Here is a 26,888-nt window from a genome sequence, read left to right on the forward strand (position 1 = left end):
TTCAAGTATAAATAACAGGACCGTGATACTTGTTCATTGTTATGACTATTTGATCATGTTAAAGGGGTTGAAACCATATTTTGAAAGATGCAGGCGGTGTTTGATTAGAAACTCTTTCTGAACTCTGGTGCTCTGAAACATCTGCGCTTCCATTTTCAGCTGTTTTTATTCTCAATAACATCAAATCATCCATCCATCCAAATCGTGGTCCTGTTGGACCACCAAAGGACAACACTTTCCATTTAGCACGGACAAAAACCCCAAATCCTGTTAGCAATGAAGCTGTGGGGAGAGTTTGAGGAGTGTTTCTGAGGAACACGCTGCCATATTGGGTCCAAGCTGCTGGGGTTTTTGTTGTTTCCAGGTGAATCGGTGGGCAGCGGCATGCCCCCCCCCCCCCCCTCTCTCCCCGTGGTCGTGGTCACGCCGGGCATCTTTACTGGTCCCGTTTTAAACAGGTTCTGTTGGGAACAGGTGTTCTCCAGAACTGTATTCCAGGCTGCTGTGCTGAAGGGCTGTTTTCAGTAGCATAGAGCCAGAGTGTGCCTGCTCCATATGAACCCCCCCAGGCCGTGCTTTCCTCCTGGCTGAGCCATAATCAGCTCTGGATGGACTGGTTCACGCTTGGACTGAGTCAAGATTTGATAGCTTGACTGATTCTTACAGTTTTTGATCAAACCCCCATCTGCTGATTCCAGGAGATCTTTAAAGGATCTCAAAGCTTCAGATTTATGAAGCCTGCTCAGCCCCCGGCAGCGCTGATGAAACCATTTCATTCCTTCAAAAAAGCAAAACATGAAGCTCCAGAAAAGGTTTTTGGATCAAGTTTCCAACAGAACGAGGACAAGTGGGTAAAAGTGCCACTTTAAAGCCTCCAGGCCTCAGAAAACATCCAGGATGGCCTGACTTTAGAGGATCGTCGGTTCGCTCCGAGCACAAGAACAAACATGTTTAACCTCAGTCAAGAACAACACCTGAAATGAAAGATCAAAAACTTCAGCGTAAAAAGATGGTGGAGAGAAAGCTGCTGGGAGGTTCTCAGAAGAGAAGTAGCATTTAAAGCCAGCTGGAAGAGTCCAGCCTGCTTCCTGCTCCTCCAAACAGGCGTCTCCACACCAACACTGAGGAACACAGGCTTCTGTTCTTCCTTCTCTTCTGACTATTGTGTGTTTGATGAATGCAGCATCCACTCACTGCCCCCCCCCCCTCATTTACACTGCTCCTGGTTTCACAATGCTCCTCAGACGATGCAACCAGAGACACTGATGCCGTCAGACAATAAACCTGAGTGTTGTTGTGTCTGGTTATTAACATGTTCCATGCTTTTCCTTCTGCAACAGTTCATCACACCTGCTCAGGGAAACCTCGGTGTAAGGAGGTGAAGCCGAGCCTCAGTGACTCTACTTTGGTGTTTTAAAACTAACAGTTATTAGATGAATTACAGTGTGCAACAGTCACACGTGTATGAACACTTAATACACGCGTGTGTGCGTGGATGTAGACTTTTTAGTACTTTGGGTTCATAGACTTTTTAGTATTTGCAGATACGTGTCTGTATATAAACCAGATCCTCCTGTAATAAAGAAAAAAAGACTGACTGTTGTCACGTGACCTGTCTCCGTCTGTGTCCGATGATGGAACCTGCCTGGAACATCTGGTGCACAGAAAAAGCAAAACAGCTCACAGAACTGGCCCAGCAGTTTAGACCCAAAAATGACAATAAATAATGAAAATTGTGTGACACAATAGAAAAATGGACGAACTTTCTATTGGTCATTGACAGTTTCAGTCGTCATCAGAATTCATCAAAAATATTCAAACCAACAAACTACACACAGAACCGCAAAGTTTAGAGCTTAAAGGGAGCGACAGGGTGAGATTTAAAGCTCAACGCAGCTGAAGAAGTTACAGTTCCAAAAAGGAAATATCATGTGGTGTTTTACCACCACCCGGTGGACACGCGTGGAACTGCAGACAATAGTTAAACGCGCTCCGACACATTCTGACCTCTGCTGCTCCTCCTGGACTCCAGGGCTGCAGAAATATGCTGCTTTTACAAGTCTTTCAAATCTGTCAAGCATCATAAATCTTATTTATTTAACCAGGTTGAATAATGATGGAGAATAGTGTCCGAAAAGCGTCTTTATTTTAAAGTGAACCAGAACAGTTCGGTCCGCGTTCACAGAGACGCGGAGAGACCTCGAGAGAGTCCAAAACAAGTCCGCTAGGAAAACTCTCAAAAATAGTCAAGCCACAGAAGTCAGGGTTTGGCGATGAGGACGAAAACCCTCCGCCGCTGGCAGACGGGAGTTCTGTCCTTAAATCTAACGGGAGATTGAAGAGAGACCGCAGGTGCGTGTGTCTGCGGGGCCAGCTGTGGCTGATGAGCGGCTCCTCCACGCCCTTTGCAGGTAGACACCAGCAACAACGGTCCCAGAAACTGGGAACCCAACAAACCAGTTTTTAAAAGTATTCCTTTCAGACTAAGCAGGAAGACTGAAGACCGACAAGGTGAGTGTAAACGAAGAGCATTATTGAAAAGAATTGACAGTTGTGTTTGGAGATAAAATCAAGATTTGAAAACATTTTTGTTACTATTGAAGAGCTGCATAGAGCTGAAGAATTCTTGGCTTAAGAAAATTCAACAAGACTTCATATTTAGTTTTAGCACAAAACATCGTTATACATTATAAATGAAGAGGTCTTATTTAACTTTCTTATAGTCTGGCTTTAGTTATAGTTGAATAGTCTTTCTAAGTGAAGTTGAGTTTATGTTTCTGCTCTTTGCTACTGATCCTAAAAGAACTTTGAACTTTAAACCCTCCCAGAATGCTTTAATGGTAGTAATATATACGCCATGAAGCTGTTGATTAGGTTTTAAAAGTGAAAATGAAAGTATTCTGTTCAGACGAAGCAGGAGTAGCGACATTTTGTGACAGGTGAAAAGCTCTTAGAGTTATTAGAGCTGTTCAACAGTCCAGGTTACAGCTGGATATTTTGATATTACCTGTCAAACAACATCTAATCGTGGGCAAGTTAGCATCTCTCAGCCGGACCAATTTAAGACAATAAACTAAATAACTAAATCCACACAGGATCACAGGACACCAACAGGATTTTGGGTTCATGTTGCACGTTTTCTCCCAGTGGTTTATTGTTCTATGTTGTGGAACCACTGTGAAAGAAATGCAGGAGTGGGTGTCATTTCTTTCATCTATTTTAAATAGAGCAGTGATCTTTGAGGACTTGGATCATAGAAATAATTGAAGAGGGGAACAAAGGAGGGAAGTTAAAAAGTCCTGACTAGTATGTTTATGTAGCACCAGATAATTTAGTGGCTGAGCTGAAGACAGTCCTTTCACCATGTTGGCCTGTGGAAAACCAGTGTTGTGGGGCAGATGGACCAGCGTCCCCGTCGTTGCCGGACCACCGTTGGCCACCAGTTGGGTTTTGGGATCAAAGTGGGGGCGTTTCCTGTATCCGGTTCTCCTCACGGATCCATGACTACAACATGTTGCTGCAAGTGCAGAGACGTTTGCTCTGGAAAGAACTTTAGAGCACATTCAGTGCTGCAGGATGAGGGGCTGGAAAAGGTGCCAGTTCTTTTCTCACTGCAGGGAACAGTTAAAAAAAGCAGCTTAAACTCTGAAAACATGAAAATTATACAGAGACATCATTGATTTATTGATTCAGTTGTTATCCAGAATGGATTAGAAATGTTCCTGTTTGATAAAAATGCAGTGAATTGGGATTATTGAACTCCAACCTCTCCAGATTATTTACCTTCATCACAGTCTCATCACTATTTCTGATGTTTCCTCAGGATGGACGAGGACAGAGCAGAGTCCACAGTGCCCAGCTGGGTGTCCCTGAAGAGTGACCACTCCAAAGGTGGAGGAATAGACTTCAGAAGTTCAGAGGAAATGTAAGAAAACTAAAGCGTGATGATGTGTTTGTGTGGCAGCTGTTAGTCACATTAACAGCAGCAGGTTGTGAGTTTATTATTGGAGATGTTTAACACTTAAACCTCAGACAGTCATATAGTTACAGACTTAATGTGAATATTGTTGATTAGAAACAAGAATCAGGTTTAAACTGAAAGATGAATTCAGACATAAATGCTGGAACAATATTGAGTCTTGATCAGGTTCTTTCATCCTATAAATCAAAGGACTAATAGAGATGTGTTTCATAGTGAGAGGGGGGAGCACATCCTATCAAACTGGGACCAGTCAGCTCCACCAGGAGAGTCCTCTTGTTCACAATCTGGAAGCAGATCTGGAGATGCTGAAATGAAGCCCAAACAAAGTAAAACTGTTCAATATGAGATTTAATTTGTGATGTCATGAATTTGTAGTTGTGTTGATGATTTATTATAGATGGAAATCATTGGTTTACTTATGTTCAGGAAGTGATCTGCAGGAGGTGATAGAAGGTCATAAGATGAGTCTGAAGAGAAGATGTGAACATGTGACTGAAGGAACTCATGAAGCAGGAAGTGGAACCCTGCTGAACAAGATCTACACTGAGCTCTACATCACTGAGGGACAAAGTGAGGAGGTGGACACACAACATGAGGTGAGACAGCTTGAGAGAACCTCCAAGAAGAACATCCAGGACACTCCAATCAAGTGCCAGGACATCTTCAAAGTCTTATCTGAGCAACAGAGACACATCAGAGTGGTTCTGACCAACGGTGTCGCCGGCGTTGGAAAAACCTTCTCAGTGCAGAAGTTCAGTCTGGACTGGGCAGAAGGTTTGGAGAACCAAGACATCAGTCTGGTGCTTCCGCTCTCATGCAGGGAGCTGAACTTGATCAGAGATGAGCAGCACAGTCTTCTCTCACTGCTTCATGTTTTCCATCCAACATTACAGAAGATCAGAGCAGAAGATCTGACTGTCTGGAAACTTCTGTTCATCTTTGATGGCCTGGATGAAAGCAGATTTTCACTGGGTTTCAACAAGCATCAGGTCATCTCTGATGTCACACAAGTATCGTCGTTGACGTGCTCCTGGTGAACCTCATCCAGGGGAACCTGCTTCCCTCAGCTCTCATCTGGATCACCTCCAGACCTGCAGCAGCCTATCAGATTCCTCCCTCGTGTGTTGACAGGATCACAGAAGTACGAGGCTTCACTGACTCCCAGAAGGAGGAGTACTTCAGGAGGAGGTTCAGTGATGAAGATCTGTCCAAGAGAATCATCTCACACATCAAGGCCTCCAGGAGCCTCCACATCATGTGTCTGATCCCAGTTTTCTGCTGGATCACTGCTATAGTTCTGGAGGACATGATGACCAGAGACCAGAGAGGAGAGCTGCCCAAAACCCTGACTGACCTCTACTCACACTTCCTGAGGGTTCAGATAAAGAGGAAGAAGCAGAAGTATGGAGGAAAGCAGAGACCAGAGGAACTGACTGAGGCTGATAAAAAACTCCTTCTGAAGTTGGGTCGGCTGGCGTTTGAACATCTGGAGAAAGGAAACATCATGTTCTACTCAGAAGACCTGGAGCGATGTGGACTGGACGTCTCCGAGGTGTCGGTGTACTCAGGAGTTTGTACAGAGATCTTCAAGAGAGAGAGTGTGATCTTCCAGAAATCAGTCTACTGCTTTGTTCATCTGAGCATTCAGGAGTTTCTGGCTGCCGTCTACATGTTCCACCGTTACACCAGGAAAGACAGAGCGGTTATAAGACAGTTCCTAAAATATTTGAAACCAAACCCCTTTTCCAGGTTTGCTGGGTTGTTTAATAACGATCCAGTCACATCTCTTGATGACTTCCTCAGGAGAGCACTAATGAAATCTCTCAAAAGTGAAAATGGCCACCTGGACTTGTTTGTTCGCTTCCTTCATGGTCTCTCTCTGGAGTCCAATCAGAGGATCTTGGGTGGACTGTTGGATCAGAGGGACAGCCACCCAGAAACCATCCAGAAGGTCCTCAACAACCTGAAGGAGGTGAACAGTGATGAATTCTCCCCAGACAGAAGCATCAACATCTTCCACTGTCTGATGGAGATGAAGGATCAGTCAGTCCATCAGGAGATCCAAGAGTTCCTGAAGTCAGAGAAGAAATCAGAGAGGAGACTGTCAGAGATCCACTGTTCAGCTCTGGCCTACCTGCTGCAGATGTCAGAGGAGGTTCTGGATGAGCTGAACCTGCGGCAGTACAACACCTCAGAGGAGGGACGACGTCGCCTGATTCCAGCTGTGAGGAACTGCAGGAAGGTCGAGTAAGTAAAGATTTTTGGGGCCGGACATCGGCGTTTAAATCAAGCGAGTGGATCATGTCAGGTAGCAATACCCCCTCCAGTGGTCATTCCTTCAATTCTTTATCTCCATTGCAGCGTCCATAAATTAAAAACAACAACAATTCATCCAGAAATGTTCAACACTGGCTGGATATAAGTTCAAAGGTCAATCCAGACAAACCAACATAAGGCAGGAATAATAGGAGCCACAAGTTAACTGACTATCATGAAATTACTGTCATGTCATTAAATCACTTTTGTTTGTTTGTTTGTATACATCGTATTCTAACGACAGAAAAACACATTTTAACTAATGACACGTGACTATTTTGCTTCATTTGTTCAACGTAAAAACAGCCGGCCTCGTTGGTTTAAATGGGTGTTTTAGGTCTTTGTGGCGGTTCCGTTTGGAGCCTTTATGTGACCCACAAAGTTGTTTGACCCTTTCCACACCCGTTAGGTGGCAACTTCATCACTAGCAACAAAAGGTGCAGTGAAAATGATTTGAAGGAAAACAGGCAGATATAACAGAAGCTGAGGGCAATCGATGCAACCAGAGACTCTGATGTCATCGATCGGATCGCTGAATTAAGACTTGACGCACCATCGTACAAATTGGATGAAATGCAAAATATCCAAAGAGCCGATAGACAGATAAAAAGATGCACGTTTCTTTAAACCATTTGCTATAATCATTTTAAATATTGAGTAATTATGAGCTGTTCTAAAATAAGACAAATGTTGAGAATAATTCAGTTGCATTTCAGATCTGATGGTCGTTCAAACTGTTGCTCTACGGTGTTGAATTTAGCTTTTCCAGGAAATGAGCTACATTTGTGTTGAGGTAGATTCTCAGATAAGTTGATGAGAAATCCCAAAGTTTGACTCACTATTTTTGTTTCATACACAACAGACTGTTTGGTAGTTTTCTTTCAAAGAGTCATTGGGAAGTTGTGGCCTCAGCAATGATGTCAAACCCTTCTCATCTACGGGAGCTGAGCTTAAGCTGGAACCAAAGCCTGACAGATGCCGAGTAAAGTTACTGTCTTCTGCAATGATGCATCCAAACTGCAGACTGGAGACGCTCGGGTCAGGAGGCCTCTGTTGGTCTTTTCTAAATTTCTTTACATTTTCTGCTTTTCTCTTCATTTTCAGATTTAGAAATGTTTTTTTATTTGCCCCATTTATTCCTTTTCCAGGCTGTGGTGCTGCAGTTTATCAGAGATCAGCTGTGACTCTCTGGCCTCGGCGCTGAGGTCCAATCCCTCCCATCTGAGGGTTCTGGACCTGAGTGGGAACCAGCTGAAGGATCCAGGAGTGAAGCTGCTCTGTGGTTTTCTCCAGGATCCTCTCTGTAAGCTGGAGACTCTCAGGTCAGTCAGAGATGATCCAGTACTTTCCCAGGTGTAACTAGTTAGACAATAAATGTTTCCATGTTTGATCCTTGTTATAAACGTAGTGTTACAGTTCTCAGAAAAAAGACCACACAGGACAGATTTGCAGTATTAAATTGGTTGTGGAAATCTGTCCCATGTGAGGATGGTCATCAATGACTAGAAAGGAAGTATCAGTTGTAGATTTGTCTTGTTTTATTTTAGGCTGGCCACAAAACCGCCCAAACATTCAGACCAATCAAAAATGGTTCTTCCTGTCTTTTAAAGATCAGAAGGAAAACTAGAAACCCCAAAAAGAAAGCTGCTGCAGTGTGCCATGACCCTTCTCTACTGAGAAAAGCCATCCCAAAAAAGAGAAAAGCCCAAGTGTGAAGTGAGCACCCTGTTAAACCTTGGTACCGAAAGCCTGCACTCATTCTCATCTTAGGTGGCTTCATTCCAGCCAGAAGCCCAAACCTGCCTCCCTCTTAAAGGGGCAGCAGGTCAGTCCAACCACAGAAACCTTCATGAAGATCTGAAGCTTTCAGCATCCACAATTGTTGCACCTCACTTCCATTGGAGTCCAAATCAGAAGTCAACAAGTTGATTCTACACCGATTCTACACAATGCAACCATTTTAAAAAGGTTTCCATCCATAAGTTTTCACACATTTTTAGATAAATCTGTTTGTTCATCGCCTCCTTCTTTTTTAATGGTCATTAAAGAAAATGACCTTATTGAGTTTTTCTCCTCACAAATATGACTTTCTATGAACGATGCAATAAATGCAGCTTGCAATCTAAGACAATATGGAAGTATGTGTATATAATAGTAGTGGAAGTAGCTCATAAAATAATACATTTGCTCTTCTCATCGAATCTCTCTGTTATTAAAGAAAAACCTGCTCTTAGTCAACAACATCTAAGACATCAACCAAAAATCCTAATTTTATACAATATAATATAAAACAGGAGAGAAGACTCTTTCTGCAGAGACACTGGTGGCAGGAATGCAGAAGTATCACCTGCTCAACTTGGAAGGTGGAGCAGAAACCACCAGCTGAGAAGGTCCTCAGCGAGAGGAAGTGGTGGAGAACCATGAACTTGCTAAGCTCCACCTCAGCTCCAGAGACGGGCTGAGCTGGAGCTGTGGCACCAGGTATCGCCCAGAAGAGCCTCCAACAAACAAGCTCTTCTCTTGGGAGGAGAGGGCTTTGAATCTCAGCTCAGTGTGCTTGTCTCTAGTAGGTGGCAGCTGCACCTTTTCCTGAGCTCCTTGTTGATGCCCTGAGGGGAATTGATGCTCCTGCAATGTTTTCTGGCAGCATTGAGCTTGCAGTGGGGCAATCAAACACACTGTGGGGGGGCTCTCTTTCCTTCTCTCATCTGGAGAACAAGTGACACCAGCTGCCAATCATTGTTGGAGAAATGTGCAGTCAGGGGAACGATGCGTCCAGACTATAGCCACCCTTCCAGCATACAGCAGTGTCTAAAACCTTTGATTTGGTTTCACCAGAGAGTGTAGGGATTGCAGGGTCGCTGCAGCATCGCCCACAAGCTATCAGGAGTGGGTCGCTTTGTCCTAACTCCTGACAAGAGTTGAGTGCTATTGAGAAATGTGGTCTCACAAACTTGGAAGGTATTTTGACCTACACACACTTTATATACGCTGTAGATCTTGTCCAACCGCCCTGAAAGAACCCAAAATAGGAACATAGGGCAGATAAGCCGGTGCAGGACCAGAGGTTTGTTGCTTGTAAGCTGTGTTTTGCTCTGGTACATGTTGATTTTTATTTGTCTTCTCTCAAAATAATTGTTATTTTAGACTAAGTAGCTGCAGGTTATCAGAGACCAGCTGTGATTCTGTGGCCTCAGCTCTGAAGTCCAACCTCTCCCATCTGAGGGTTCTGGACCTGAGCGCCAACAAGTTGAAGGATTCAGGAGTGAAGCGGCTCTGTTCTGGACTGGAGAGTCCAAACTGTAAACTGGAGAGGCTCAGGTCAGTCTTCATTTTTCTACCTATATACCAGCTGCTAAGATGGTGAAGTGAGGCTGTTCTCAACACTGCTGTGATGCACCACATTAAAAAAATTCCTTGGAATATCGTGAATTCAGGTCTGACCCAACTAAGAACTAACGTAGTTTAGTACTGACGCAGATAACATGCAGACCTGCACCGTATAACCTCATCCTGCATTTTTCAGATTAGAGCACTGCAGGTTATCAGAGATCAGCTGTGACTCTCTGGCCTCGGCGCTGAGGTCCAATCCCTCCCATCTCAGAGAACTGGACCTGGGTCAGAACCAGCTGAAGGATCCAGGAGTGAAGCTGCTCTGTGGTTTTCTCCACTTTCCAAACTGCCGACTGGAAACTCTGAGGTAAACACCATTCTCAAAAATGTCCATTATTCCATCCGAGGGTCCTCACACTTTCTGAGTGTGTGTGTTGTGCCCATTTCCTTCAGGAGGGAGGGCCACACGGGGACCACTTATTCATGATAAATTGATTTAAGGACAATGAATAAGCCGACAGATGGTAACCAAAATTAGACAAAACTAAGTGAGGGTGCCTGGTAGACACCAGCCAACGAGGAGGGAGATGGTGAGGGAGACAGGAAGTCATCTAAGACAGGTTGTGCCTTTAAAGATGAGCCACAGGTGAGATGGATCTCCATGATGAGATGGGAGGGAAAGAGGTGGGAGAACCTGGGAAGAGTGAGGGCCAGAACAATATAGATTCTCCTCTGGAACAGTGCAAACCTGAGAGGTTGGAATTGTGGTAATTACGTATTACTATCATTTTTTAACCTGTAACTAAATTGAATATTTACAGATCATGCCTTTGATTAACCCTTCAGATCAATACTGGTTTCACTTATAACCTTATAAAAGTTTCCCTTCTTTATTTAGATTATGGGACTGCAGTTTATCAGAGATCAGCTGTGGCTCTCTGGCCTCGGCGCTGAGGTCCAATCCCTCCCATCTCAGAGAACTGGACCTGGGTAAGAACCATCTGAAGGATCCAGGAGTGAAGCTGCTCTGTGGTTTTCTCCACTTTCCAAACTGCCGACTGGAAACTCTGGGGTAAACACCATTCTCAAAAATGTCCATTATTCCATCCGAGGGTCCTCACACTTTCTGAGTGTGTGTGTTGTGCCCAGTTCCTTCAGGAGGGAGGGCCACACGGGGACCACTTATTCATGATAAACTGATTTAAGGACAATGAAAAAGCCCACAGATGGTGTGAGGGTGATGTTTGGTCACCCGCGCTGTTCGTTTACTAGACTCAGATCAACCACACAAACAACAGGAGGCCTTGCAAGGGAGAGCTGACGAGCAGTTCAAGCTTCCTCTCTCAACTCCGTCAGTCTGCTGCTCGCTCTCCTCTTTTATTTGGTTCACACAACATTTGTATCAAAACAACTTCATGATTCCTTCTCCTCCCATCTCTACGACTTCCTCGTGTCCTTGAACATGATACCTCCCAGCGCTGGGTACATAACAGCTACAATACTTGAGTCAAACACTCATACATTCCTTTTGATTAAACATTCTAAATCTACTTACTATACTTACTATAGCATTGAAACGATAATAGTAATAACAACAATAATTCTTCTCACATTTCCCTCCTGTTTATCGTTAAATGCGTCTAGATTCTCATTGTCAGTATTACATCATTTCATTTCATGAAATTTAAATGCATTACGTCATTTTCCTAGAAACACATTTCTTACACTCAGAGTTCAACATGGGTACAGCTTAAGACATCTCAAACATTTCATTTACATCGTGCATCACATTTGTCCATTCTTCTTCTGATTCCTCTTCATCGTTGTCCAGTAGAGATCGTTCTTCCACCACAATTAGGAAGAACAACTTCATTTCCTTTTAGATCCTCTTCACAGGTTCCGACGGGGTTCAGCCGTTGCTGGACCTATACAGGCCGTCAGCCGTTTACGGAGAGTCCGCCACTGCTCCCTCGCCTTCACCTGGAAGAATTTCCTGTTTCTTACAATGGGAAAGGTGTATCCACGACAGTTTCCCGTCCACTCGAACTGCAGTCTTTGTGGTCAGCTGTACTTGATAAGGACCTTCCCATCTAGGTGTGTTCCACCTCTTCCGCACAAACTTCTTCACCCACACGTAGTCGCCCGGTTGAATGGGTTCCTGGGGGGTGGAATCTGTGGAAGACACAGGACTAGGCAGAACATTTACTGTATTCACACATCGGTTAAGTAACACTTTTTTCAGATAATCTGCTATTGTTTCCTCAACATGTTTTAGCTCATTTGTTGTTGCAAAGTATGGTAGGCAATAAGGCCGCCCATATAATGCTTCAAAAGGTGTGATGCCTGTTTTCTTGTGTGGTGTTATGTGCATCCATAATTTCACCAGGTCGAGACAAAACATCCAGTTCTTTCCTGTCTCGTCCATACATTTCTTCAGTCTGTTCTTAATAGTACCGTTGACTCTTTCAACCAACCCTGCACTCTGAGGGTGGTATGCGCAGTGATTCTTCAAATCAATGTCCAAAGTTACTCCTACAGTTTTCACTATCTCATTTACAAAATGGCTTCCATTGTCGCTCCAGATGACCTTCGGAATGCCAAACCTGGGAATGATTTCTCTACATAAAACTTTTGCTACTGTCAGTGCATCTGCTTTTGCTGTGGGGAAAATTTCTACCCACCTAGTAAATCCATCTAACACTACTAGACAATATTGTTTACCTTCACATGGTGTTAGCTGAATAAAATCTAGAAAAACTGTGTGAAATGGATGATTTGGTAATGGTGTAGTGCCTGCAGGGGCCTTAAGGGCTCCCTGTGGGCTGTGTTTTACACAAATAGCACATTGTGAACAAAATTTTTTGAGTAGGTATGAAATCCTATAGTGTAATAATGTTCATTAACCATCTGTACCATCCCTCCTGTTGAGACATGGCATGGCCCATGGCTCACTAATGCTGCCCATTTATGCATATTCCGGGGAAGGATTGGCTTGTTTCCTATGGTTAACAGTCCTTTGTCATCCAGTTTGGCTCCTCGCTTCTTCCACGTGGCCTTTTCTTTTTCTGGAGCACTTTGTTGCATTTCTTTTAGAATATCATTATCTGCAGGTTCTAAGGCAAATGATTCTTCATCACCATTATCAAGAAGTGTGTTGTTATTTGCTGCAGCCTTTGCGGCTCTGTCAGCAAAGGCATTGCCTTGTGAGACTGCGTCTGTGTTGTTAGTGTGTGCAGTGCATTTACATACAGCTATTTTGCGTGGCTGCTGTACTGCTGCCAATAACTTTTTTAACAGTTCTGCATGCATGACCGGTTTGCCGGTCGACGTTTTCATCCCTCTTAAATTCCATTGTTGAGCAAACACAAACAGTGTGGAAAAAGCATATTGACTATCTGTATAAATGGTAACATCTTGTCCTTTGCTTAGTTCACAGGCACGTGTGAGTGCGACAAGTTCTGCAGCTTGAGCAGAATAGGAGGAGGGAAGTGATTTCGCCTCCACCACCTCAGTTGCTGTGACTACTGCATAGGCAGTTCTAGTGCGTCCACAGTCATCCTTTCTTGATGATCCATCCACAAAGAGTGTCTGTCCTGTAGTCAACGCGACATCACTGAGATCTGGTCGCGGCAGGACCTTGGTGGAGACCTCATCCAAGCAGTTGTGCTGGTGTCCCTCTTCTGCGGTGGGTAGCAGTGTCGCTGGGTTTAAGGTCGTGCAGCGTCGAATCGTCAGATTCGGCTGAGACAGCAACACTGCCATGCAGGAAAGATGACGTGCGGGCGACGGGAACGCTATCTTACTTTGTAGCAGCAGTATTGACACTGCATGTGGAACTAGCAAAGTTAGCTCATGATATAGCACCACTCCTGCGGAGGCTTTTACTGCCTCAGATGCTGCCACCACCGCTTTAACGCATGGTGGGAGTGCACAAACTACGGGATCTAGCTTGTGGGAGTAATAGGCCACTGGCTGCCTCTTATCTCCGTGCTTCTGCAACAAAACTGAAGTCATAAAATTACCTTTGCAATCTACGACCTGCTCAAAAGGCTTCTGATAGTCTGGCAGCTTAACACTCCAGCACCTACAAGGGCCTGCTTTGTGTGTGTAAATGCTTCTTCAGCTTCAGGGGTCCAAGTTAACACATCAGTCATTGCTAAGGGATTATCATACATCAATGCTTGTAAAGGGGCAGTTATTTTCGCATAATCTAAGATCCATGATCTGCAAAAATTCACTAGTCCTAAGAATGACATCATCTGCTTCTCTTACCCACAGATTAACCATTCTATCTACAGACCACATCCCTTCGGCTGTGGTACGAATCACCAACTGAAGCTGAGAGATAAGATCTCTTCCTAACAGATTTACGGGACATGTGGTGGAGATCACGAAAGGGGCTTTAAGTGTGATTCCACTCACAGGGTCACAAACATCTACAGGAACTGACATTCTTTCTTTAGTTATGAGACCATTTGCTGATCTCACAAAAATCTGTGTAGAAGTTGGTGCCAGGGCTATTGGATCTCTAATTACTGATTTACCTGCACCCGTGTCTACTAAGAATGTTAAAGAATTGCCTAACACGGTCAGTTGTATTTCTTCAGCAAACAGGAAGATGGTTTCTAAGTCTAAAACATCTTCTAAGTCTTCTTTTTCAAATTGGTCAAATTTTGTGCCCTGATTTGTTTTAATTTTTGTGACATCTTTTTCCGGTTCTAGTCATTGTTGAGGTGGATTAGAACCTTGCTGCTGTCCTCTATTGTATCCCTGGTCACGTTGTTTCTTTCTGCAATCACGTTCCCAGTGTCCATAATTTTTACAATAATGACACCGATCATTTTCACTGAAATTGCCTCCTCCTCCCCTTCCGCCTCGGCCTCGCCCACGTCCTCGGCCTCGGCTGGGAAAGGATTGGCATTGAAAAACATGCCTGTTAACTGATTCTTACTTTTTTGGCATTGTCTTTCAGCATGCATAGCATGTTGTTCATAGCGGTTTAGGTTACTAGTTCCGAAATCAACTAATTGTCTCTCTACCCAGGTTTTTATCTCTGATTTTGATCCCCCATGTATAGCTTGCTTTAACTGCTGTTGGTAGGGACCTTCTGGTTCTTCCGCATACGGAATTCCACTATTTTTCCGGAACACATCTTTCATTCTCATACTATAGTCTTCAAAACTTTCGTCAGTCTTTTGTCTCGTGGCCGTAATGGCGCTGTAGTCAGCTCGTCTAGTAAAAACAGTTCACATGCGCTCGTACAGTCTGTCAAGTCTGTCATTTAGTTCTTGGCTGCCAGGCTGCCATGGTTGTTGAGTGGCTGGATCCACTGGGACCCAATCTCCTCTAACAGTGCCCCATTTCTTGCCATTAACGCACATGAGGACTTGCTGGTTTCAGTACCGTTAATATGGTAACTTCTTTTAATGTTGCAATATTGCCCATGTTTGCACTTTATTTATCAGTTTTTATGTACTTGAGTGGAGACGCCTGATCTCCCGACTGAACAACCCTCAATCCATACAGGATATCTAGTTCAGTCCCTCCGCCGTGGCCTTATAACCCCTCTTTTTTAATCAGGAGAGTATACACCAAGCTTCTACCTCCGAGGAGGCGGGTGTATCTTGCCTCTGCTTCTCTCCTGATGACCAGGCAGGCAATACCGCGGTATATTCCGTGTAGCGCTTTTCGTGTCTTATACTCACTCCGTTGTCTCTATGGTTTCTCTCTGAGTTGTTTTAGTGCCTTCTTCCCGTCACTGGAGATGGTCGCCCTGGGAGGGACGAAGACCGGCCTTCCGTCAACTCGTGATGAAAGGTCTTTCACTTCGGACGTCTTTTTGACTCCGGCTGCGCAGACTTCGGCGTTCGGTCGTCCCACGGCGCTCCTCTCCAGGTCTTGGGATCCGGCTCGAAGGACCAATTTTTGTGAGGGTGATGTTTGGTCACCCGCGCTGTTCGTTTACTAGACTCAGATCAACCACACAAACAACAGGAGGCCTTGCAAGGGAGAGCTGACGAGCAGTTCAAGCTTCCTCTCTCAACTCCGTCAGTCTGCTGCTCGCTCTCCTCTTTTATTTGGTTCACACAACATTGGTATCAAAACAACTTCATGATTCCTTCTCCTCCCATCTCTACGACTTCCTCGTGTCCTTGAACATGATACCTCCCAGTGCTGGGTACATAACAGCTACAATACTTGAGTCAAACACTCATACATTCTTTTTGATTAAACATTCTAAATCTACTTACGATACTTACTATAGCATTGAAACGATAATAGTAATAACAACAATAATTCTTCTCACAATGGTAACCAAAATTAGACAAAACTAGGTGAGGGTGCCTGGTAGACACCAGCCAACGAGGAGGGAGATGGTGAGGGAGACAGGAAGTCATCTAAGACAGGTTGTGCCTTTAAAGATGAGCCACAGGTGAGATGGATCTCCATGATGAGATGGGAGGGAAAGAGGTGGGAGAACCTGGGAAGAGTGAGGGCCAGAACAATATATATTCTCCCTTGGTAACAGTGCAAACCTGAGAGGTTGGAATTGTGGTAATTACATATTACTATCATTTTTTAACCTGTAACTAAATTAAATATTTACAGATCATGGCTTTGATTAACCTTTCAGATGAATACTGGTTTCACTTATGACCTTATAAAGGTTTCCCTTCTTTATTTAGATTAAGGGACTGCAGTTTATCAAAGATCAGCTGTGACTCTCTGGCCTCGGCGCTGAGGTCCAATCCCTCCCATCTCAGAGAACTGGACCTGAGTGGGAACCAGCTGCAGGATTCAGGAGTGAAGCTGCTGTCTGATCTCGTAGAGAATCCACACTATGGGCTGAAGACATTGAGTCAGTAGCTGGAAGAAGCCAGTCACCTCCCGCTCATCTGCTGCATCACTCACTGACCACTGGTGAAGAGCATCTGTGGAAACATCTGCCGTCTACTCCCTCCATAGATGAAAAATTCAGTTTTTAAAAAGCGCTGGTGGACTTTCAGGAGATCAGTCGATGGTCGACAAAGCAGAAGCAGCTTCGCCTTGAAGTTAAATTAGTTCCTGGTATCACACAATGCATCTTTATAAGTTCTAAATGGCTCCTCGGCCACTCTTAGAAGCATGAAAACATTCTCTTAATTGTCTCTTCAAATGTCTGTATTATACGTTACTATTTTACATCATGCCTTCAGAATCTTTAGGGTTTAGTCTTTACTGTCTCTGTGATATGGAGCATTGGAATATTTCAGCTGCAGCCAGCAAAAACCCATCAGAATGACGGCTATCGGTGGGAACCGCAGGTCATTTGACTTTAGTCAGTCTGGTAAATGTTATAGGATTTATTGCAATCTAATAAAAACTATGAATAAATGTGGGAAATAGGAAATAAAAAGAAGCAAAATGACCAAATAAATCTCCCATGAATACCGTAAATTTAAAGATGTCAAGAATGGAATATCAGCTTAAATTTAATCAAACATAAAGGGAAAAGGCCTCCTTTAAGTTTACTGCAAAAATAAACACAAAATCAAGAGCGACACGCGCCAAAAACGTCTCATTCTCTCTTCTGTCTCCACTCATTCTTTTATATTCTCTTAAGATAATGGGGACGGGGTCGAGTGATAACAAACCAACCTAACTGGGGACTATATTTTTGTTGCAAGAACTTTGGCTCTTCAGAAGTTTCTATGTTGGCTTCCACAGATTGTGCATCCACTAGAAACTCAGTGTTTTTGAGGAACTACCAGGAGTGGCTGGAGTGGAGGCCAATGACGCTACAGCTACATATAGCTACATATAGATCACCGTTATCCTCAACCCAAAAGACCACCAGTTGGCGCAGCAATACTAAAGATAGGAGGTTGTGGTCGTTGCGCAGACGCGGAGTGATATCACGCCCAAACGTGCCCTATGTTCTATATCCCGTATGTTCGCGACCAAAGGGCGCACCGTATTAAAAGGTGCAGCCTCAGTTACGGGTGCTATTGTAGCACTTTTTTAGTCAGCTACAGTTACCATGGACCAGATAGGTTCGACTACTGGAGCAGTGAATGATTTAAATGTAGTAACAATAACCACAGACCAGAAAATAAGTTTAAATTGCCGGCATATTATTTGAATGAAACAGACAGAAAAAACATCAAATATACAGTTGACATACAATTGACAGGCTTTTGATATCACTTTTTAAAAAAAATGAAATATTCTTCCCTTTTTGTTCAAGTTTGTAGTTTTCAATCCTTTTTGGGTTCTTCTTTTCTTTTCTTTTTTTTTAAGTTACAACCATTTCTCACATTTTGTTATTTATACCAACAAACCAGTTACACTTGGGACAATACCCTTAAAGTACTCACAAGGATGAATAACCAAAAACATCATAGTAAAATTTAAACTCAAAATAATTCAGCAAAAGACTGAACAATTTGTTTCCAAAAATAAATGCTTTTTTCTTAAAAAATGTAATTAAACGGAAAAAAGATCCTTTTATTGTCCTGAACCTTTAATTAAGAGTCTATGGAAGTCTTCTGCACTTTTGCAGAGAGATGTGGGCAGATCCTACCAGTTCTGATGAAGCAGGGGGCTTTGCTTCTGCGTGATGCACGGGTTCTGGGTCATCGCGGTCTCCATGGGTGGCTCGCCATCTTGTATTACGCACGTGGATTCCAACTCTCCGATGGTTTCTGGTCCACTCTAAAAAAAAAAACCTCCTCGAAGCACGGAAACAACTCCAGTTCAACTCTTTTTTTTCACTCTTTTCTCTTTTTTCTATCCCAATCAGCGGCTCTGTGAAGATCGTTGCTCGTCTCCAATTCAGGTGCAGTGGAAAGGTCAAAACAACCCGATTGGCTGTGGCTAGTCACCTGGTCCACGTCAGCACAGCCCTTCAAAATAAGAGTCTAAACACAAATTTCAAGTCGCGCAAAATGGAATCACAATGAATTTACAAACCTTTAACTCTCACCTAGACACCGTATCATGAAACATACAATTTTAATGATTTTTAACCATCTTAATCCATTTGTCTATCACAATGTATTTCTTATTAGCTGTTTTTTTTAACATGCTTTTATTGTATGAGGCTTTGTAAACCAGGGTTACACTATTTCTGTATTTAACACATACATCAGGCGCTCTGGATTATAGGGCGCAGGCATGGTAAAACATGCCGCTACGATAACTTAAAACATGCATGCTAGCGCGTATTTAGCAATTTTGCAAAAGCCGGCAGGTCGAACAACCGACAACAATGTTTCCAAAATTAAAATTTTGGTATTTTTGGTATTTTGTTATTAAGCCCCGGAGGGCTGAAGCAGGACCGCTGTTAAAAATGTATCAGTCCGCGCTTCCAGTTCTGGTGCAACGTCCAGTTCTAAATGTATGAATCCGCGTATTGACGTTTCAACGCCCCATCAGTAAACGGAGAGATTTGGATATAGTCGCCCTGAGGTGGTGTTAGAGCAGTTCTTAACAACTTTCTCTTTGCCTGATAAGAGGTCCAAACATTATTTCACTTCCCTATAAAATACTCTAAGATTTGCCATTCAAGATCAGATACCACCAGGTATAATTCATCCTCTAAAATTTCACAATTTCTTATTCTGTCAGGCTGTTTTTAAACCTTTGGCAACATAAAATAAAGTACTCAACTGGTATTATGTCAGGCTGGTTTACATCCCATTAAAGAAGCCAGCAGAAATAAAGCACAACAGTTACAAAGACTACGCAAAATAATATAGAGGATATAAAAAACAGTGTTGAGATGGGTTTGTGTCACTTTAGTAAAATCAAAGCATTTTTCTTTATGTGCCAGCAATGAACACAATCTAAGAAGTCTCTGACACTAAACATATGGAGCTGCTATAGAACAAACTAAAGATTTGTTGTTATTAAGATAAAGAAATGCGACATTTCCCCCAGAGAAACGATGGCGATGGAAAAAGCCCTGGCTGTGTGTGTGCATCACAGCAGGCGTGGGTTCTCCTCTCTGGAGTCATGCGGGGCTCCTTTGAAGGGCAGATGAGGAGGTTGGTTACAGATTCCCCTCAGAAAGATGATTACGGTGCCAAAGGTCATCACCGGGGTAACCAGGAAGAGGCAGAGTCGGTCTACTGTACGAGCGATGCCGCTCCAGTTATCCTTCTCCTGTCAGACCAGACATTTACGCCACTTTTGATCTTTTTAAATCAGACTTTGGGTTGAGGACTCTGTTTGAACCATCTGAGCTCATTGTAGTCGTTCTTGTTGCGCATGTGTTTAATGATGTAGTGGCTCCATCCACAGCCGGCTTGATCTCTGCGTACAGCTGATGGCTCCTCCCTCTTCTTGTGGTTTCACAGCTCCACACAGACACCAAAGCTCAGAACTCAAATGAAGCTACTGATGCTTCTATATCTCATGTGTTTAAATGTTTCTGGAAACGTCCTGGCAGCGTGTGTGACTCGGGTCACCAGTCCGTGTCTCCCAGACTGTTTCTCAAACATCAGCTCACTGCGGGACTTCACACTGTCGTACTCCTCAGCCGAGGCAATGGAGCCCACTGAGCTGGATCGCCACGGTAACGCTCCATCCCAGTACGGCTCTGCCTCAGCAGGGCAGGACATGCGCAAGATGTGGGGTAATCGCTGGAGGAAGAGCTGGCAGAAAAAGAAAACAGGATTTGGAACACTGATACTGATGTGTGTATGTGTGTATGTGTGTGTGTTATAGTGGAAAAACCACATGTTCATATATCCTCTTTCATGTTATTAAGTCATAGTTCATATATCCTCTTTCATATGTTATTAAGTCATAGGTTCATATATCCTCTTTCATATGTTATTAAGTCATGTGTTCATATATCCTCTTTCATAAGTTATTAAGTCATATGTTCATATATCCTCTTTCATATGTTATTAAGTCACATGTTCATATATCCTCTTTCATATGTTATTAAGTCACATGTTCATATATCCTCTTTCATATGTTATTAAGTCACACGTTCATATATCCTCTTTCATATGTTATTAAGTCACATGTTCATATATCCTCTTTCATATGTTATTAAGTCATATGTTCATATATCCTCTTTCATATGTTATTAAGTCACATGTTCATATATCCTCTTTCATATGTTATTAAGTCACACGTTCATATATCCTCTTTCATATGTTATTAAGTCATATGTTCATATATCCTGATGTTCATCTGTTCAACAAAGGGACAACAGGATGTGTGTGTCTTACCTGTTTGGTCCACTCAGACATGACGTGCGTGCTCGGCGTCCTGAAGTGGAGGTTGAGGACGACCACACAGTTCAGCACCACCACCGTCACCACCACCATGATGAACATCAAATATCTTCAACACCCAAACACACTCAGGTGTTTTCCATTTTTTAAATCTCAGCCGGTTGTCACCTGGTTCTGCAGCCCTAATGTATATATAGTTTGGAGAAGCAGAATATATCTGATTCAGAGTTAAAGTGATGTGGAGTAAATGGTGCGTTTACCGACTTCACAATAAGAGGAACGGACGTGGATGTTTCTGGAGCCTTTGAGAGATCAAGAGTAGGAAGACAGACTGAGCGAGCAGCACCGAGATGGACAGTGTCATCTTCTCACCACCTACACACACACACACATTTTTATTATCCTTTTTAAAATATATTCAAAAATCTGTTGGGGAGCTAATTAATGTTTCTCGATTAATGGCGACCCCTCAGCTCCGCCCACTACCGATGTTTGCTGCTTTATTAGCTGTGTTGTCCCGTGCTGACGTGATATTCAGCTATAATGTCTGATTCTTTGGGTGCTGTTGAAGGTTAACTCAGTTCATGTAGTTGTGATTCTGAAAAGGTCCCAGACTGTTAATCTGCCTGACGCTGGCTTCAGTACGTTCTGTGACTCTGCACTGACTGTCTGCGGGCAGGTAGTAGACCAGCGAGGCCAGGAAGGAGATGAGCACGCAGGGGATGATGATGTTGACCACGTAGAAGAGAGGTTTGCGTCTGATGACCAGGTAGAAGGTGATGTCCTGGTGCTTGTTGCTCTCCATGGGAATGTGTTTGTAGGTGTTTCTCTTGGCGGGTCGGTGGATGATCTCCCACTCACCATTCTCTGTTGGTCAAAGCCAGAGTTCAGACACAAGTGATGAAGTTATGACTGTCAGTCTGGTTGGAGCTGCAGCCAGTCTGAAGGCTCAGGCTCTGGGGAAAACAACTTCTCTGCATGTATCAACAGCATCCAGTACACTGAAAGTCACCCACAAGCTCCAGGACTGTATGCAGTAAAAAATAAAAATAAATGGAAATGAATCTTTACTTGGTTACCTGTAAAGCTTGCAGGATCAATCATGATCCATTCAACCGTCCACTTGGTTTCAATGACTATGTCTTCCTTCAGGAGCAACCTGATCTCTTTGGCATTGTACTAGAGAGCTGCAAGGCAACATGGGAAATGCAGTTCAGAATTTAAAAAGCCTTTTTTCCTACTGGGAGAGTTTAGCTGCGCCGTGCATTTTATTTTTGCACCTTTTTCTCCTCTCATATGTGTTTAGAGTCTATAAAATCTTGACTCAGCTCAGTTTAAAACATCATGTCAGAGTTTGTCTGCGTTTCAAACAACAATGAAAAATCCTGCCCGTGCATACGTGAATTTGAGCGTGCAGTCCTGCCAGTCAAAGGGAAATATTTGACGCTGATGGAGCAGGATGATCTGAAGATGGCGGGTGGTAACCAGAAGCAGAGACCTGTTGAATCCACCAGAACGTTGCAGTAGTAGGCCACGTTGAATTGGGCATCGTTGCTGAGGAGGTGGTTGTACCACACGGAAATGTATTAAACATAACGAATTCAAGTATAAATAACAGGACAAGTGATACTTGTTCATTGTTATGACTATTTGATCATGTTAAAGGGGTTGAAACCATATTTTGAAAGATGCAGGCGGTGTTTGATTAGAAACTCTTTCTGAGCTCTGGTGCTCTGAAACATCTCTGCTTCCATTTTCAGCTGTTTTTATTCTCAATAACATCAAATCATCCATCCATCCAAATCGTGGTCCTGTTGGACCACCAAAGGACAAACACTTTCCATTTAGCACGGACAAAAAAACCCAAATCCTGTTTAGCAATGAAGCTGTGGGGAGAGTTTGAGGAGCGTTTCTGAGGAACACGCTGCCATATTGGGTCCAAGCTGCTGGGGTTTTTGTTGTTGCCAGGTGAATCGGTGGGCAGCGGCGTTACCGCCTGTCTCTGCCCCCCCCCCCCCCCTCTCCCCGTGGTCGTGGTCACGCCGGGCATCTTTACTGGTCCCGTTTTAAACAGGTTCTGTTGGGAACAGGTGTTCTCCAGAACTGTATTCCAGGCTGCTGTGCTGAAGGGCTGTTTTCAGTAGCAATAGAGCCAGAGTGTGCCTGCTCCATATGAACCCCCCCAGGCCGTGCTTTCCTCCTGGCTGAGCCATAATCAGCTCTGGATGGACTGGTTCACGCTTGGACTGAGTCAAGATTTGATAGCTTGACTGATTCTTACAGTTTTTGATCAAACCCCCATCTGCTGATTCCAGGAGATCTTTAAAGGATCTCAGAGCTTCAGATCTATGAAGCCTGCTCAGCCCCCGGCAGCGCTGATGAAACCATTTCATTCCTTCAAAAAAGCAGAACATGAAGCTCCAGAAAAGGTTTTTGGATCAAGTTTCCAACAGAACGAGGACAAGTGGGTAAAAGCGCCACTTTAAAGCCTCCAGGCCTCAGAACACATCCACCTTTAGGATGCCTGACTTTAGAGGATCGTCGGTTCGCTCTGAGCACAAGAACAAACATGTTTAACCTCAGTCCAAGAACATCTGACCTGAAATGATCAAAAACCTTCAGCGTAAAAAGATGGTGGAGAGAAAGCTGCTGGGAGGTTCTCAGAAGAGAAGTGGCATTAAAGCCAGCTGGAAGAGTCCAGCCTGCTTCCTGCTCCTCCAAACAGGCGTCTCCACACCAGCACTGAGGAACACGGGCTTCTGTTCTTCCTTCTTCTCTTCTGACTATTGTGTGTTTGATGAATGCAGCATCCACTCACTGCCCCCCCCCCCCTCATTTACACTGCTCCTGGTTTCACAATGCTCCTCAGACAGATGCAACCAGAGACACTGATGCCGTCAGACAATAAACCTGAGTGTTGTTGTGTCCGGTTATTAACATGTTCCATGCTTTTCCTCCTGCAACAGTTCATCACACCTGCTCAGGGAAACCTCGGTGTAAAGGAGGTGAAGCCGTGCCTCAGTGACTCTACTTTGCTGTTTTAGAAACTAACAGTTATTATATGAATATACAGTGTGCACGTACGCGCACACGTGTGGATAAACACTTAATACACGCGTGTGCGTGGATGTAGCCTTTTTAGTACTTTGGGTTCATAGACTTTTTAGTATTTTGCAGATACGTGTCTGTATATAAACCAGATCCTCCTGTAATAAAGAACTAAAGGCTGACTGTTGTCACGTGACCTGTCTCCGTCTGTGTCCGATGATGGAACCTACCTGGAACATCTGGTCCACAGAAAGAGCAAAACAGCTCACAGAACTGGGCCAGTTTAGACCCAAAAATGACAATAAATAATGAAAATGTGTGACGCAGTGGCAAAATGGACGAACTTTCTATTGGTCATTGACAGTTTCAGTCGTCATCAGAATTCATCAAAAATATTTAAACCAACAAACTACACACAGAACCACAGAGTTTAGAGCTTAAAGGGAGCGACAGGTGAAGATTTAAAGCTCAACGCAGCTGAAGAAGTTCCAAAAAGGAGAAATATCATGTGGTGCTTTACCCCCACCCGGTGGACATGCATGGAACTGCAGACAATAGTTAAACGCGCTCCGACACATTCTGACCTCTGCTGCTCCTCCTGGACTCCAGGGCTGCAGAAATATGCTGCTTTTACAAGTCTTTCTAAATCTGTGAAGCATCATAAATCTTATTTATTTATTTAACTAAGTTAGTCAGTTTTCATTTAAATGCAAAAACATATTTATGGCATTAAAATAGCAAAACAACGTTTAATCTTGAACCCTCCCAGAATGCTTTTACAGTAGTGGAATATTAATCAACAGCCATAAAGTTGTTCATTAACAGAGGAAAAAGAAAGGTAAAAGTATTCCGTTCAGACTGAGCAGGAAGACGGAAGACCGACAAGGTGAGTGGAAACGAAGAGCATTATTGAAAAGAATTGACAGTTGTGTTTGGAGATAAAATCAAGATTTGAAAACATTTTTGTTACTATTGAAGAGCTTCATAGAGCTGAAGAATTCTTGGCTTAAGAAAATTCAACGAGACTTCATATTTAGTTTTAGCACAAAACATCGTTATACATTATAAATGAAGAGGTCTTATTTAACTTTCTTATAGTCTGGCTTTAGTTATAGTTGAATAGTCTTTCTAAGTGAAGTTTAGTTTATTTTTCTGCTCTTTGTTACTGATCCTAAAAGAACTTTGAACTTTAAACCCTCCCAGAACGCTTTAATGGTAGTAATATATACGCCATAAAGCTGTTGATTAGGTTTTAAAAGTGAAAGTATTCTGTTCAGACGAAGCAGGAAGAGCGACATTTTTGTGACAGGTGAAAAGCTCTTAGAGTTATTAGAGTTGTTCAACAGTCCAGGTTACAGCTGGATATTTTGGTATTATTAAGACAATAAACTTTAAAAAATAATTAAATAAATCCACCCAGGATCACAGGACACCAACAGGATTTTGGGTTCATGTTGCACGTTTTCTCCCAGTGGTTATTGTTCTATGTTGTGGAACCACTGTGAAAGAAATGCAGGAGTGGGTGTCATTTCTTTCATCTATTTTAAATAGAGCAGTGATCTTTGAGGACTTGGATCATAGAAATAATTGAAGAGGGGAACAAAGGAGGGAAGTTAAAAAGTCCTGACTAGTATGTTTATGTAGCACCAGATAATTTAGTGGCTGAGCTGAAGACAGTCCTTTCACCATGTTGGCCTGTGGAAAACCAGTGTTGTGGGCCCGATGGACCAGCGTCCCCGTCGTTGCCGGACCACCGTTGGCCACCAGTTGGGTTTTGGGATCAAAGTGGGGGCGTTTCCTGTATCCGGTTCTCCTCACGGATCCATGACTACAACATGTTGCTGCAAGTGCAGAGACGTTTGCTCTGGAAAGAACTTTAGAGCACATTCAGTGCTGCAGGATGAGGGGCTGGAAAAGGTGCCAGTTCTTTTCTCACTGCAGGGAACAGTTAAAAAAGCAGCTTAAACTCTGAAAACATGAAAATTATACAGAGACATCATTGATTTATTGATTCAGTTGTTATCCAGAATGGATTAGAAATGTTCCTGTTTGATAAAAATGCAGTGAATTGGGATTATTTAACTCCAACCTCTACAGATTATTTACCTTCATCACAGTCTCATCACTATTTCTGATGTTTCCTCAGGATGGACGAGGACAGAGCAGAGTCCACAAAGCCCAGCTGGGTGTCCCTGAAGAGTGACCGGTCCAAAGGGCGCCTTTAAACTTTGGTATTGGACCTCAAGGCTCACCTTTAAAGTAAGGTTTTCTGAACCACATAACTCTGCCTTAGAACATTTCACAACCATACAAAACATCATTTTGTGGGTATTAGCCTCTACTATCGTGAAAAATGAAATTCATCAGGTCCTAAAATGAAACGGTGCACCAACATGTCAGGTGTTCGCTCCCATTAACTCCCATGTTAATTTTAGTGTGGTAAATCTTTTAAAACTGAAAATTGCTTCTGTTTTTAACTGGTCATTTCTCTTACATGGGTTAACATCATCTCACAAAAATTCCTAGGCATATATTTTAAAGTTTCCCAACAATATCCATCATTGCAGAGTGCTCCAGCTCTCCATTTAGATACGGATGGGTAAGACATGGCAGGTCTGTGCAGCTTGTTCTATCACACTGTTCCACCACATGTCATGAAAATTCATTAAAAAGTCTATTTATAAGGCTCCTGGTTCTAATAAACCCATAGACAACAATATCAGTCATTTCTAAATGGTTGAAATAAGCTTTTGAATACGCGTGACCTCTGTGCTATTTAATGATCAGTTTCAGAGACCAGACGACTGTATTTGGAGCATAAATGGAGAACTTTTGTTCTATTCTATGAGTTTATATTCCTGATTTGGCACTTTTAATTTTAACATAAATTCACAATGAAGAAAAGCCACTAAACACTTAGATCAAATACACTTTTCTCCAACTAAACGAGCTTGTTAGAACGTAAATAACTTTATATA

The 26,888-nt window shown here is 43.1% G+C and overlaps 3 protein-coding genes across 5 annotated transcripts in view; 2 read left to right on the forward strand and 1 right to left on the reverse strand.

The window, feature by feature from the left end:
* The first annotated feature begins 2,464 nt into the window (after positions 1-2,464).
* LOC130519932 (protein NLRC3-like) overlaps positions 2,465-26,888 on the forward strand; it is a 28,121-nt gene continuing 3,697 nt past the window's right edge. Inside the window, exons 1-2 of the mRNA XM_057023535.1 lie at positions 2,465-2,511; positions 3,824-3,925. Coding sequence (XP_056879515.1) covers positions 3,825-3,925 — 101 coding nt within the window. The 5' untranslated portion in view covers positions 2,465-2,511; position 3,824. The remainder of the gene's footprint in view (positions 2,512-3,823; positions 3,926-26,888) is intronic.
* Positions 5,008-17,185, forward strand: LOC130519933 (ribonuclease inhibitor-like). Its single transcript, XM_057023537.1, has 7 exons — positions 5,008-6,229; positions 7,161-7,336; positions 7,447-7,620; positions 9,446-9,619; positions 9,825-9,998; positions 10,530-10,703; positions 16,318-17,185. Exons 2-7 carry the CDS (start codon positions 7,302-7,304, stop codon positions 16,496-16,498), a joined length of 912 nt encoding a protein of 303 aa, XP_056879517.1. The 5' UTR covers positions 5,008-6,229; positions 7,161-7,301; the 3' UTR covers positions 16,499-17,185.
* On the reverse strand, positions 19,793-21,941 carry LOC130519934 (acetylcholine receptor subunit delta-like). 3 transcript variants are annotated; one of them, XR_008948531.1, is made up of 4 exons: positions 21,529-21,941; positions 21,127-21,237; positions 20,857-20,971; positions 19,793-20,268 (listed from the first exon to the last, which is right to left on the reverse strand). XR_008948531.1 is itself a non-coding variant. In XM_057023538.1 (2 exons), the coding sequence occupies exons 1-2, from the start codon at positions 20,962-20,964 to the stop codon at positions 19,999-20,001; spliced, it is 378 nt and encodes a 125-aa protein (XP_056879518.1). In that variant the 5' UTR covers positions 20,965-21,113; the 3' UTR covers positions 19,793-19,998. The 3 variants fall into 3 exon arrangements, 1 of the variants encoding a protein (XP_056879518.1); XM_057023538.1 differs by lacking the exons at positions 21,127-21,237; positions 21,529-21,941 and having other exon boundaries at positions 20,857-21,113; XR_008948532.1 differs by lacking the exons at positions 19,793-20,268; positions 21,529-21,941 and having other exon boundaries at positions 20,784-21,044; positions 21,127-21,303.

This window comes from Takifugu flavidus, unplaced genomic scaffold (genome assembly GCF_003711565.1).
Source record: "Takifugu flavidus isolate HTHZ2018 unplaced genomic scaffold, ASM371156v2 ctg248, whole genome shotgun sequence".
Classification (NCBI taxonomy): domain Eukaryota; kingdom Metazoa; phylum Chordata; class Actinopteri; order Tetraodontiformes; family Tetraodontidae; genus Takifugu; species Takifugu flavidus.